Here is a 12,402-nt window from a genome sequence, read left to right as displayed (position 1 = left end):
CCGCTCTCACCCCATGTTGTGGTGGGCTGTTAATGCTCTTGCTCCGCTGGACTGTATGTGTTGACGCAAATAATCCATAATCAATCTATAAATCAAATCAAAATTGGAGTGAGTTCATTATGTGCCAGGTCTGAGGACGATAGCCCAGGGCCTTTCTTCCCCAAGGAAGGAGAGGCACCAAAGAAGTGGGGTGTACAGAGTGGTTATATACCTTCTTGGAACAAAGAGCATACATCACATATAACAGGAATATCACTTTTACTACTGTTATGAGATGCTTAGCTGGCTCAGCAGGTCAGTGGTCAGCAGGTCAGTGGTCACGAGGTAAGCACAGCAGGTCGGTAATTAATCCTTAGTTTCCAGGAAGAGATGCTTATCCTTAAGGAAATGCTGATACAGGAGTGTATCAGGGCATGATCTGCTTGCCGTAAGACAAAAGCCAATCATCAAGAGGCAAGATTGTGGCAGAGAAAGGGCAGTTTATTACAGCTTGCTAGCAAGGGGGAATATGGCTGACTAATGTCCAAAAGAACCATCTTACAGAACAAAGACTACAGGCCAGTTATATAGGGGGCGGTCTCCAGGTGGCGGAGACATCTGGTCTGAGTGGGGGCATCCATCTGACCCCTGGGTGGAGACAAATATCTAGTCTCAGGGTGGAGGCATTCATCTGTTCTTAGCTCCTGATAGTCTTTTGTTTTACTGGCTATGCCTCAGAGACCAGAGCAACGCCCTATACCCTGATCTTTCAGTTGTCATTGATGATGGCTGTCAGCATAGACTCTCTGACCCGGAGTCATCACATTCCTAAGGAACTCAAGAGAACAAAGTTATCAACTTATAGCAGCTGAGGGGGGCCATAAAATCTACAGAGCATGTCTGGGTTAGTTAATCAGAGGTCATTCAAAGTTACAATAGGGTTTCTTTTCTACAATATGGCTTCCCTTATGTCAACCTTGTGTTGAGCTGGTATCACTATCTTTAAGGGCATCATTCTTGTCTTTGGGACATTGTAAATGTCTAAAGCAGATATACAATGCATGCTCAACAGGCCACATCAGGCCCTTTTGGAAAAACCAGGTCAGGCCGAATTAGTTTTAAACCAAATGCTTCCTCATATCCTCCACTATATCCTATTGTTTTTCATTTATTTATCATGTGTCTTCAGAGTCAGGAAGGTCAGCCCAGTACTGTCTGGAAGCCCCAGCCCTTAGCACTGCCCTCCGTCACGACTGATTGAATATTTTTGAGTTCGTAGGAAGCTCTTCCTTTTGTTCAGTAAAACTCTGCCTTCTGCAACTTTGTTGGGTGAGCTCTTCCCCTCACCCTACCTCACGTCTCAAGAACAAAACAGAAGAAATCAGCTTCCTTGCCAGGTGATGTCCCCTTAGATATGTAAAGAATGCTGGGGTTTTATTTTGTTTTGCTGAGGAAGATTCGCCCTGAGCTAACATCTGTTGCCAGTCTTACTCTTTTTTCCCTTTTTTTATGTGAGCCACTGCCACAGCATAGCTGCTAACAAACAGTGGTGTAGCTCCATGCCTGGGAACCAAAGCCGGGCCACCAAAGTGGAGTGCGCCAAACTTAACCACTAGGACACTGCGGCTGGCCCTGTTTTGTTTTTCATTCAACATTTATGGAGCCAGGCACAGTGCCAATGCCCCGTGAGTTATTTTCTTAGTCAGGCAAAACATCCTCTGTTCCTTCAGAAAGTCTTCATGTGACGTGGTTTCCAGCCTTCTCACTGTCCACTTCACTGCAGTTTGTCAGTGTTTCAGAGTGAGGTGCCCAGAACTGAACACAGGGCGCCTGAGGCCAGGCACCGTCCATGAATGCAGCCTCACTCATTACAAGGCAGCAGAGCTGGGGTCGCTTGGCACACTGGGTGGAATGGAGGCACCAGAGGGCAGAAAGGCATTGGCCAGTTCGGTAGATGGTGACAGGAGTGGGAGGCTGTGTAAGATGGAACGAGAACAACAGTCTGTGCTGTAGAGGGCCTGCAATGCTGGAAGAGGGGCCTTGGACTTGATTCTCCAGGAAGTCCTGGAAGGCTTTGGGTGGGGGCTCAGAGCAAGGACCAGACTGCCTCCTGCACCACACAGGGCCCGACGCATAGAAGGCCTCCCACAAATATTTGTTAACGTGACCCCTTTGAAGAAAATGCCTGTGGATGTCTCCATGATGCCTTTGGTAATCCTCTGTCGTCCCTGCTTTCAAGGCCCTGGCTTCATTAGGAGAATGAATGGTAACAGCTGTGACTGTATTCACCCACCAGTAGGTAGGAGATCACATTTCTTGGGAGCAGGAGTGTGAAGCTAGGTCAGCCCTGGAAACAGCAGAGGTTGGGGCCTGGAGTAGAGACCCATGTTTTGAGCCAGGAGGTATAGGGAAATCAGCTTCTCCAGGGAACAGGCAGGCTGAAGCCTCAGAGATGGTCAAGACTGGGCAGGCCAGAGCCATGGGCGGGGCAGAAGGAAGATGACAGATGGGGGGTGTGAGGGGTATTGTACTCATTTTTTTGCTTCTAATTAGCCAGCTGTGTGGCCTTGGGAAAATCACTTTACCTCTCTGAATCTGTGTTCTCATCAGAAAATTCACCTGGGTGAGCAGCCAACCCTAATGTTCTGTGACTCCATTTGAGCATTCATTCAGCAGATATTTTCTGAGCATCTACCATGTTCCAAGCATGGCACAAGGTGCCAGTGTAGGGGAGTAAACTGACATTATTCATGCCCTCATGGGGCTTACAATCTAGTCTGGGGACAGACAATAAACAGATAAATTTGCAAACACCTAGAAAGTTGCAAATTGCTCTTAGGAATGGAATAGGAAGCTGGGTTGGGGGGCAGGCTTCTTAAACAGGGTGGTCGAGGTGGACTGCTCTGAGGAGGGGATGTTTAAGCTGAGGCCTGAATGACAAAAAGAACAAGCTGTGGACAACATGGGGGGAAGAGTATGCCACACAGAGGAACAGTAATGTCAAAGCCTGAGGCTAGAAGGAGCTTGGCATGTTGAGGGGACTGGAATGGAGGGCAGCACAGCCGGAACAGAGTGAACAAGGCAGAGGGTGGCATGAGGCCAGGCTGGAGAGCCGGACAGTGGGAGATAGCCCAGGCCTTGTGGCCACAGTGAGGAGTTTTATTTTATCCTGTGTGCTTTGGGAAGCTTCTGAAGGGTGTAGGCAGAGGACTCCAGCTGGTGTGTGAGGAGTGGACTGGAGGTGGATAAGAATGCCTGCTGACAGCGATGCCCTCCGTGAAGTCCTGAACAGATCACTGGGTTCAAATCCTGGCTCCACCACTGTCTGTCTGGTTACCTTGGGCAAGTTACTTAACCTCTTTGTGCCTCAGTTTCCTCATTGTGTAGTTAAAAGCATGGACTCTGAAGACAGACCCCTGGGTTCAAATCCTTTACAGCGTTATTGCTTCCATGCTGTGTGATATTGGACACGTTTCTTAACCTCAGCAGTATCCTCTGTAAAATGAGGATAACAGTAGGACCCACCTCATGGGGTTATTGTGAGGGTTGCAGGAGTTAATATATACGAAAGCTACAAGAGGCGCTGGAATTCAGTGAATGCTCAGTAAACGTTAGCTGGAACCATCATCACCATCATCATATCATCATCATTGTTAGTATTATCATTGTTATTTTAATGATAAGATACATGACCTTTGACAAGTAAATTTCCTTTTCTAAACCTCATTTTCCACATCTGAGGATGATAATCCCTAAATCCTAGGGTCATTGCGAGGGGTTAAATTTATATATATATATATGTATATGTATATACATATTTGTATATACACATTTATATATATACATATTTCTGCCATACAGTAGGAGCTGGCTAAAGGGCAGCCATTCTGGTTTCTTTGCAAGACCTGGCACTGGTTAGAAGGGCCTTCATGCCCACTACACTGAGCATGACTGATGTGTGAGATGCTTCAAGTCTCCGAGAGGGTCCTCTCACACACCATCTTGTTTGGACCTTCAACAGCATCATAAGAAAGATAACACATCTCCATTCCAGTCTTACAAGGAGAGACAAGGCCAGGGCCCAGGGCACCGAAGAGTTTGCAGTTGGTCATACTTCAAGGTCTGGAACCCAAATGGCGTTGGGGGGCGCTGTTCCAAATCCCACTTCACATCTCCTGTTGAATTCAGAATCCTTTGGAGACATGTGGGGCAGGTATTCTCACCCCCGTTTCACAGGTGAGCAAACAATGGCCCAGAGAGGTACAACTTGCCAAAGTCATATAAGTAAACATTTGGATCTTCCTCCTGAAGCCAGGATTATTCCCCATCCCACGTGGCCTCCATGGAGCAGACCTCTTGGTTTGTGGCCCCCTTTCTTCTTAAGCCCAAGACAGCTGGGCATTGTAGGCTCTGGGGCCACTGACCTCCCCTGCCCTCCTTGCCTGAGTCTTAATTAACGGCTGAGAGGCTGAAGAGTGAGCACTAGATTGGAAGTTAGGCAACATTAGTTCTAGTCCCAGCTTTGCCCCATCTCAGAATGTCTCCTTAAAAAGCGGGTTACGGGGCTGGCCCTGTGGCTTAGTGGTTAAGTGCGTGAGCTCCGCTACTGGCGGCCCGGGTTCGGATCCCAGGCGCGCACGGACGCACCGCTTCTCCGGCCATGCTGAGGCCGTGTCCCACATACAGCAACTAGAAGGCTGTGCAACTATGACATACAACTATCTACTGGGGCTTTGGGGGGAAAAAAACAAAAGTGGGTTACACTGTCTGTAAAACAAGCAGGTATGCCTGTTGATCTCCATCTCCCTTCCAGATATAAGCAAATAGGAATCCATGCCAGGGAGCCAGAGGAGCAACAGGAGCTGCAGAGAGGAGGCCAGTGGTCCCCAAAGGCTGGGAGGGATGGAGAAAGAACAGGCGCAGGGGGGACATGTATTTATGAGCAAAGACCTACAGAAAAGGATGGGGAAGGGTGGGTGGCCGCAAAAGAAAAGATCTAGAAGAGGAGGACTAGCTGTTTGATTTTTGTCCTAGTTGTAAGGGGAAAAAATGGTTTACTTGGCACAAAGAAGAGATGAGATTGGACATTGGGGAAAACTTGTCAAATGCCGTCCCCTGGAGAGCGACTGTGTGAGTGCGAGTCTTGGAGAGCCAGGTGCGTGGAGCTGGGAGTTAGAAGTGCCTGAAGGGCTCTTCTAACTCAAGGAATTGGAAGACTTCCATGTCATGTAGCAAAAGGAGCCCTGGACTTCTCCCCATCACTTGCTGAATGAGCCCAGATAGATTCACCTCCTGATTGGAACCTCATTTTTTTTTCCATCTAGAAAATCTGCTAGTAAAGTGGATGGTCTCTGAGGTTGGACTTTCTGGAACTTATTTTCTCTAGGGCCTTCACCAGATCCTCCTCCCTGAGAAGCAACATGACATGCGGCCCTTGATCCTCGCGAGCCTGGGAGCTGAGGTGATACGGATGAGGAAGGAAAGTTTCTGTGAGCTGATTGACAGCGAGGTAGTAGAAAAGTTGTCCAAGTTCAATATCAAGTACCCCAGGTTAGTTCTGGATATGTGTGTACATCCCACCAGATCAAATGAACAATTTTTCACCTGTTATTTTAGTAAAAGAAAAAAAATGATAATACCTAAGGCTGACAAGGGTGGAATGAAACTGGCAGTTGGTGGTACACTCTAAATTGGCTCAATCCTTTTGATAATAACTTTAGCATTATGTTTCAAGGGCCATAAACGTGTTCCTACCCTTTGAAGCAATGATCCACCTGTGAATTTATCTTTATATAACTAAATTATAGGGAAAGCTACATGCATTAAGATGTTCATAGCAGCCATATCCATAATAGAGAGAAAGACAACCACCGCCACCCACATGTGTCACACTAAGGGATGATTTAGAAAATTGTGGTACATTCCCTTGATAGAACTTAACTGTTTTATTAAAAAATCCTAAATTTAATGGCTTTATAGGAGGAGGGTAAAATGGGTGATATAATCATAATGAAAAGGACAAGGTACAAAATTGTATATATACTATGACTATAACTTTGTAAAAGATGAGAAAAATCTGGACGGAAATAAGCAAAAATGATAATAGCTGTGATATTACCAAATTTGTAATAGTCATTCTCATTGAAAGGTAGGACTAAAAGGGATTTTCCAGTTATATATTCCTCTCATGTTTGTTTTTGCAATGAGCACGCATTGCTTTTATAATGAGAGAGAAAAGATATGCTTTTTAAAAGTTGTTGTCAGGGTAGTGACATTCCAAGTAGGTTTTTTTTCCTTTATTCTCCAAATTTTTGGTAATGATGATATATTACTTTTATAATTTTTAAAAATAAGTATCTATCTTGAAAGAGTCGATAAAAGGATTTCTTTTTACTTTTCCGTAGTTTCCAAATTTTCCAGAGTGAATACTTTTATAATGTGAAGAAAAAACTTTATTTTTTATGTAAAAATTAATTTACTGCCTTGACCAGTGGTCGCAAAATTGTTTTGATCTCACACTCCTGTTACTAATAAGTGTTGAGTGTATACCCCCTAGAATATATATGTAATATAAATAACATGTTAATTAATATATTATTTGTTATATCCATATATTACTGTACTAATATATCATATGATATATTACATTATAAACATACAAAAATAGATCTTTAGAAAGAATAAGACAAAGATGAATATAAATGAAGTCCTACTGTTTTCTTCACACACTCGGTGGATCTTATTCACCTCCCTGGGTGATATGCCCCCCCACCCCCACTTTGGGACCCCTAGCCTAGATTCCTGCAACAGTTTTTCCACTGGTCCCCCAACCTCAGCCTCCTTGCCTGCCAAATCCTTTCTGCACACTGTGCTCTGGCTAAAACCCAAATCTGGCAGTGTTAAACTCCTGTTTAAAGCCTTTCAGTGGTATCTCACTGCCTGTAGGATAAAGTGCAGACTGAACGCCACGCCAGTGGCCCTTCATAGTCTGACTCCTCAACTCCCCTGCAGCACCTCCTGCCACATCTGACTCACTCCAGCAACCCCGGCAGATAGCCTCCTGGACCCTGCGTGTACTTGCCTTTGCCAGTGCTGGCCCTTCTGCCTCAAGTGCCGCCCCCCAATCCTGCCCTCTTTTTTTTTTTCTGATAAATTCCTGCTTATTCTTTAAGATTCATCGTCTCCAGAAAACCTTCCCTGACTGACCCCAGGTTGGGATAAATACACTTTTCTGTACACTCAATACTCTCTGCACGGCTCTATCATTGACCACACTCCGTGGTATTAGAGCTGTTTGGCGCTGTGTAGTTTGTACAGTTCCTTCCCCACCCCTTGATTAATTGCTTCATGAAGGCAGGGATTGGGCTTTATCCCCTTTCATCTCTAGCACCTGTACAATACCCAGCACACAGTAGGTGCTCCATGAATGATGAATGATTGAATGAATGGAGTATTCACATTGCAGAAAACCGGAAAATGCTAAACATTTAAAAAGGCAAAAACTGGAACTGTTTGCAACTCCTCCAACAATCCCAAATTAACATTTTGTGTATTTCCCTTTAGTATTTTTTTACTGCATGGATATGTGCCAAATATGCATTTATCATTCAGGCACATAAAGTTTCATAATGGAGATCATACTGATTATACAATTTTGCATCCTCCCCCGTTTTTCTTTTCTTGTGGTGATTCTGTGATTCAGACATGGTTTTGCTGGCAGGTGTAGGAGGCAAGTGATTCCAGTGGTAGAGAAAGAGGGGGTGTGCAGGCAGGCAGATCTGTGGAGTTACCATCACCAATAAGCACATGAAAGAATTTGACGTGGATCTGTACGACCTTGGACGAATCGTTTTCCCTCCTCTAGGCTTCAGACTCCAATCTGCAAAATAAGGAATTTAGACTAGATCAGTGTTTCCCAAAGTGTGGGACATATTCACAGAAGGTTTACAAGGTGATTTTAGGTGGTGTATAGATAGACATTTTTAGTTTTACCAGCTATGTATTTATTCTAGTGTGAATTAAAAAAACAACATGACAAGCTTACTAAACCCATGATCTGACAGATCTTCTTGCTTAGAATAAAGCCAAAGTAAATACTTAAGTAAAAGAAACTAAGTGGATTTAAGAAAATTCATTAGTAAATTAAAGAACAAATGATATGTAGATATGGCCGAAATTGGGGCAGTTTTGTGAGAAAACAAGTTGGGAAACACTAGTAGTTCCATGCAGTTCAAAGATGCCACAATTCCCTGAATCCTGTGTGCTACCAATAGAGAAAATGGCTATTTAGAACCACCTACTCAAAAAAGGATTTAAGGAGCCTTAGCTCCTTGCATAACGCCTGGCACATGATGGGTATCAGTCAGTGTCTGTTGAATTGAAATTCAGAAAAGGTCTGGGTAGACCCGAGGGGGGCAGCTGTTTGGGCACTCAGCCTCTGTGCTGCCCAGTCAGCACTTTGCTGCAATCATCTATAATGCTGACAGATAGAATTCTGGCTTATTCATTAATTGTTGAACTCATGGTTTTCTAGACTGCTAAAACAGGCAGAAAACATATCCATTATCTAGCTCAAATCCTCCATGTTTTAATTGAGGACTGTGAGGCCCAGGAAAGGGGATGTGACATCCTGAGACACGTGTCCTGTGAATGCCATGGGCTAGAAACCTGAAACCTCTCTCCCTATCAAACACAAGGAGTGCCATGTAGAATGTGATGAATACTGAGTTCACAAGAAAGAAGGGAAATCTCCAGGGGCCAAAATGAAGAGGAGCCTAAAAACCAAAGCACAGAATGTGATCTGGTGCTGGGATTGCCCAGCGGAGTGGGGTGGGAGTGGGGTGGGAGTGGGGTGGGAGTGGGGTGGGGGTGGGGGTTAAGGGCAGCGGGGGCTGAAGTTTTATAGCCTGCAGGGACAGAGGAAATTTTCAGTTCAAGTGAGGCCGGGACTAGAACTGAGCCCCTGTAGGAAGCTGAGGCCTTCAGAGGAGCTACCCCGTTTAGTGAAAGAGTAGACTAGAAATCAATATGACCATCAGCATCAGGAGGTGACATGGAATCTTGTTTGTCTTAGCTTAGACTCTTGAGTCCAAAAAAAGAAAAAAAATCCTTTAAGAATTTGTAATCACATGCTTGCCCTTTCATAGGTGTTGGTGAGTCTCTTAGCCATTTTGAGCCCTGATTTCCATGTTCGTTAAATGGGGTGGTTGTGAGGATTAAATGAGTTAACAAATGTTGAGTGCTTGGCACATGGTAAGTGCTAAGTCAGAGTTAGATGATGTTATTTATTGTGTAAGAAATTGGAAGTTAATGGAACTTTTTAAATGGAGACTATTCTGTGGTGTGCTGGTGAATGTTTAACAATCAACTCTCCAGGAGGTGTGAGGTAATCTTGATTTGAAGTGTTTGCCAATTTCTGTGGTGCACATACTCCCACCATGGCCAATTTCAAGCTACCAACCTTATGTCACTGAACATGGAACTGAGAAGAGATGTACATAATTAGCTCTTGTGAGCTGGTAGGAGCTGGTTTTGGCGCACCACTGAGACCAACAGGACTAACTTGTGGCCCATTCTGACCTCTGGGTTTTTTATTAAGTTGATCTCTCTGGATCAAAGTTGACTCTATCCTGGTTAATATAATCTAGCTAGAAGTCTGTTCTAATTTATTGGTGATTTATTAGGCTTGCCTCCTTAGGTGAGAGTACAGGTGAGTTAATGGAAGTTGAACATGCCCTTTCCTTACTGTGGTCTCAGGAGGAAACAAGCCAATAAGTACTGAGCCCATTCCACCCTCCCCCATATTCCCCACCCTCACGTGCTATGAGAGAAGGGGGCAGAGTAGAGCCAGGGCACCAAGACCACTCCAAGGCACCTACCAATGTGCTTTCTGTCTCTGCAGATTTGCCTGTTCTGGACATTTCATATAAATGGTATCATACAATATGTGGTCTTTTGTGACTGGCTTCTTAGCATAATGTTTTTAAGGTTCATCCATGTTGTAGCATGTATCAGCACTTCATTCATTTTTATTGTCAAAGAACATTCCATTGCATGTATATACCACACTTTATCCATTCATCAGTTGATGGACATTTGGGTTGTTTCCACTTTTTGGCTATTATGAATAACGCTGCTGTGAACATTCCTGTGCAAGTTTTTGTGTGGACATATGTTTTTATTTCTCTTGGGTGTATTCCTAGGAGTGACATTGCCGGGTCATAAGTTAACTCTGTTGAACCTTTTGAGGAACTGCCAGACTGTTTCCCAAAGTGGCTGCACCAGTTTACATTCCCACCAGCAGTGTATTGGAACCCTTGTTCCAATATCTCCACATCCTCATCAACATTTAATTATTATCTGTCTTTTTAATTACAGCCATCCTAGTGAGCATCAGTGGTATCTCCTTGTGGCTTTGCTTTACATTTCCCTGATGGCTAACGGTCACATATGTAATTTAAAATTTTTGGTAACCACGTTATAAGAAGTAAAAAGAAATGGGTGAAATTAATTTTAATAATATATTTTATCGAATTCAGTATATCTAAAATATTTCATTTCAACATATAATCAACATAAAAAGTATTAATGAGATACTCTACATTCTTTTTTTGTTCTAAGTCTTTGAAATCTGGTGTGTATTTTATACTCACAACACATCTCTAATTCAGACTGGCCACACTTTAGGTACTCAGTAGCCACACGTGCCTCATGGCCACTGCATGGAGCATGCAAGTTGAGGGGAAGGAAGTGTGGAAAGGTAAAGGAGGCAGAGAGAAGAGTCTAGGAAAAGGCACAGAGGTGCGATGGAGCACATTAGGGATTGGAAACAGTGGCAGACAGCAAGACTGGATGGTCAGGGGGACAGGGAGGAGCTGGTGTGGGAACCACAGCATCTGTGCCTTACCTTCAGCGATGAAGATATGTGCCAGAAGTTCCTCAAGGAGAACAGCTGGAATATCTTTCGGAAGGACCTGGTGCGGCTGCTGGTGGAGTCGCGCCAACATCCACCATTCACCCCAATCCGGCCCAAGAAGAAAGGGATCTTCAACCCCAAGTCTCTGAGGTTGGATTTGTGTAGCTTCAACAAAAAGACTAAACCTAATTATCCCATTTTTATGGCACCCCAGAAATACTTTCCCCCATTGAGGATTGTCCAAGCCATCACAGCACCCCGATACAAAATCCAAGAACTCATGCCTCAGTATAAGAATGCGGGGGTCCTTGTTTAGAACCAATAAAGGATGTTGGGTTGGCCACCATGTTTCCTGAATGACTGCCATGGGAGTTGTGAGGCTTGGAGTGGGGACTTCTGGGGGTTGAGCTGTGGGTCCAGAGAGCTGTTTGGGGTCAACAGCTGGGTCACTGTCTCCCTTGACACTTCTAGGGCTGAGTGAGTGGCTGGTCAGAAGGCTGGGTGTGGATAGGTTAATCACTGGGGATGGTCTCAGGGTGGGAGAGTCTTCTCTGACGAGATGGAGGGGAGGCACAGAGGGGCTCAGATCAAAGTGAGCAAGACTGGGGTTGCAAACTCAAGTGCCTTCCAAGGCTAGACGGGGTTATCTAAAGGAGTATAGCAAAGGACTGGGGAGGCAACAGGGAATGGTGGGGATTGGTGCTCACATTCTCCATCCAGATGGAGCTGCTGCTCCTTAGTTCCAGTCAGTTGATGCCATGTCAGGAAATAATGCAGGCCCAGTACTGGGAGTCTTTAGATTTTTCAAGAGAACCAAGAAACCCAATATTTTAGATGATTCCTACTGGTTTTAAAATGTGAGCAACTAATCCAAATTGTTTTTGAAATACTGTGTTAGGCAAACAAAACACATATGTGGGCTGTGTTGGGCCTGCAGGCTGCTGGTTTGCCAGTGCTTATCAAGCACCTCTGTCAGACTGACGGGGCGTTGCCAGAGACTGGAGTGAGGCGTGACTGTGGCAGGAAGTATAAGGAGCCAGATGGGCAGCATGACAGGAGAAGGCATCCGGGGTCAAGGATGAGAAGCGAGTGGCCTTAGAGAGAGGAGGCAGGCCAGAGACAAGGAGGCGGTAGGTCGGACTTAAAAGAGGGCTCCTCAGTCCCTCTGGGGAGTCCTGAATCTCTGGCCGCCTGTCATTGACCTGGCCCAGCTCTCCTTGATAGCACTGGGCCTAGAACACAGGTTCCTGTCTCCCTCCAGCCTCAGCACTACAGACCCAGCACCAAATCACGTCTCTCCCTTGAGAAATCCCATAGTTTAGCTTTGAGAGTGCCAAGGGGCCTGGTAGAGGCCATGGCAGCACAGGGGCCCAGTCTGGGGCTCACCTACCCCACCCCTGACAAAGAGTGGGCTCGGAGGAACACCTGAGCCCTGAGCTGGGCATCAGGAGCTCTGGAGAGCCTGGCTCTGTTTCTGTCTCACCAGAGCCCCTTGAACACCCTAAGTC

General features: G+C 45.2%; 1 protein-coding gene across 1 annotated transcript in view; it reads left to right on the top strand.

Moving 5' to 3' along the window:
* CNBD2 (cyclic nucleotide binding domain containing 2) overlaps positions 1 to 11,210 on the top strand; it is a 43,083-nt gene extending 31,873 nt beyond the window's left edge. Inside the window, exons 11-12 of the mRNA XM_058562128.1 lie at positions 5,366 to 5,529; positions 10,892 to 11,210. Coding sequence (XP_058418111.1) covers positions 5,366 to 5,529; positions 10,892 to 11,210 — 483 coding nt within the window. The remainder of the gene's footprint in view (positions 1 to 5,365; positions 5,530 to 10,891) is intronic.
* The last annotated feature ends 1,192 nt before the right edge of the window (positions 11,211 to 12,402 follow it).

The sequence above is a fragment of the Diceros bicornis genome, chromosome 19 (genome assembly GCF_020826845.1).
Source record: "Diceros bicornis minor isolate mBicDic1 chromosome 19, mDicBic1.mat.cur, whole genome shotgun sequence".
Lineage (NCBI taxonomy): Eukaryota > Metazoa > Chordata > Mammalia > Perissodactyla > Rhinocerotidae > Diceros > Diceros bicornis.
Note: the sequence above shows the minus strand (reverse complement) of the source record. Positions and strands in the feature narration are given on the sequence as shown.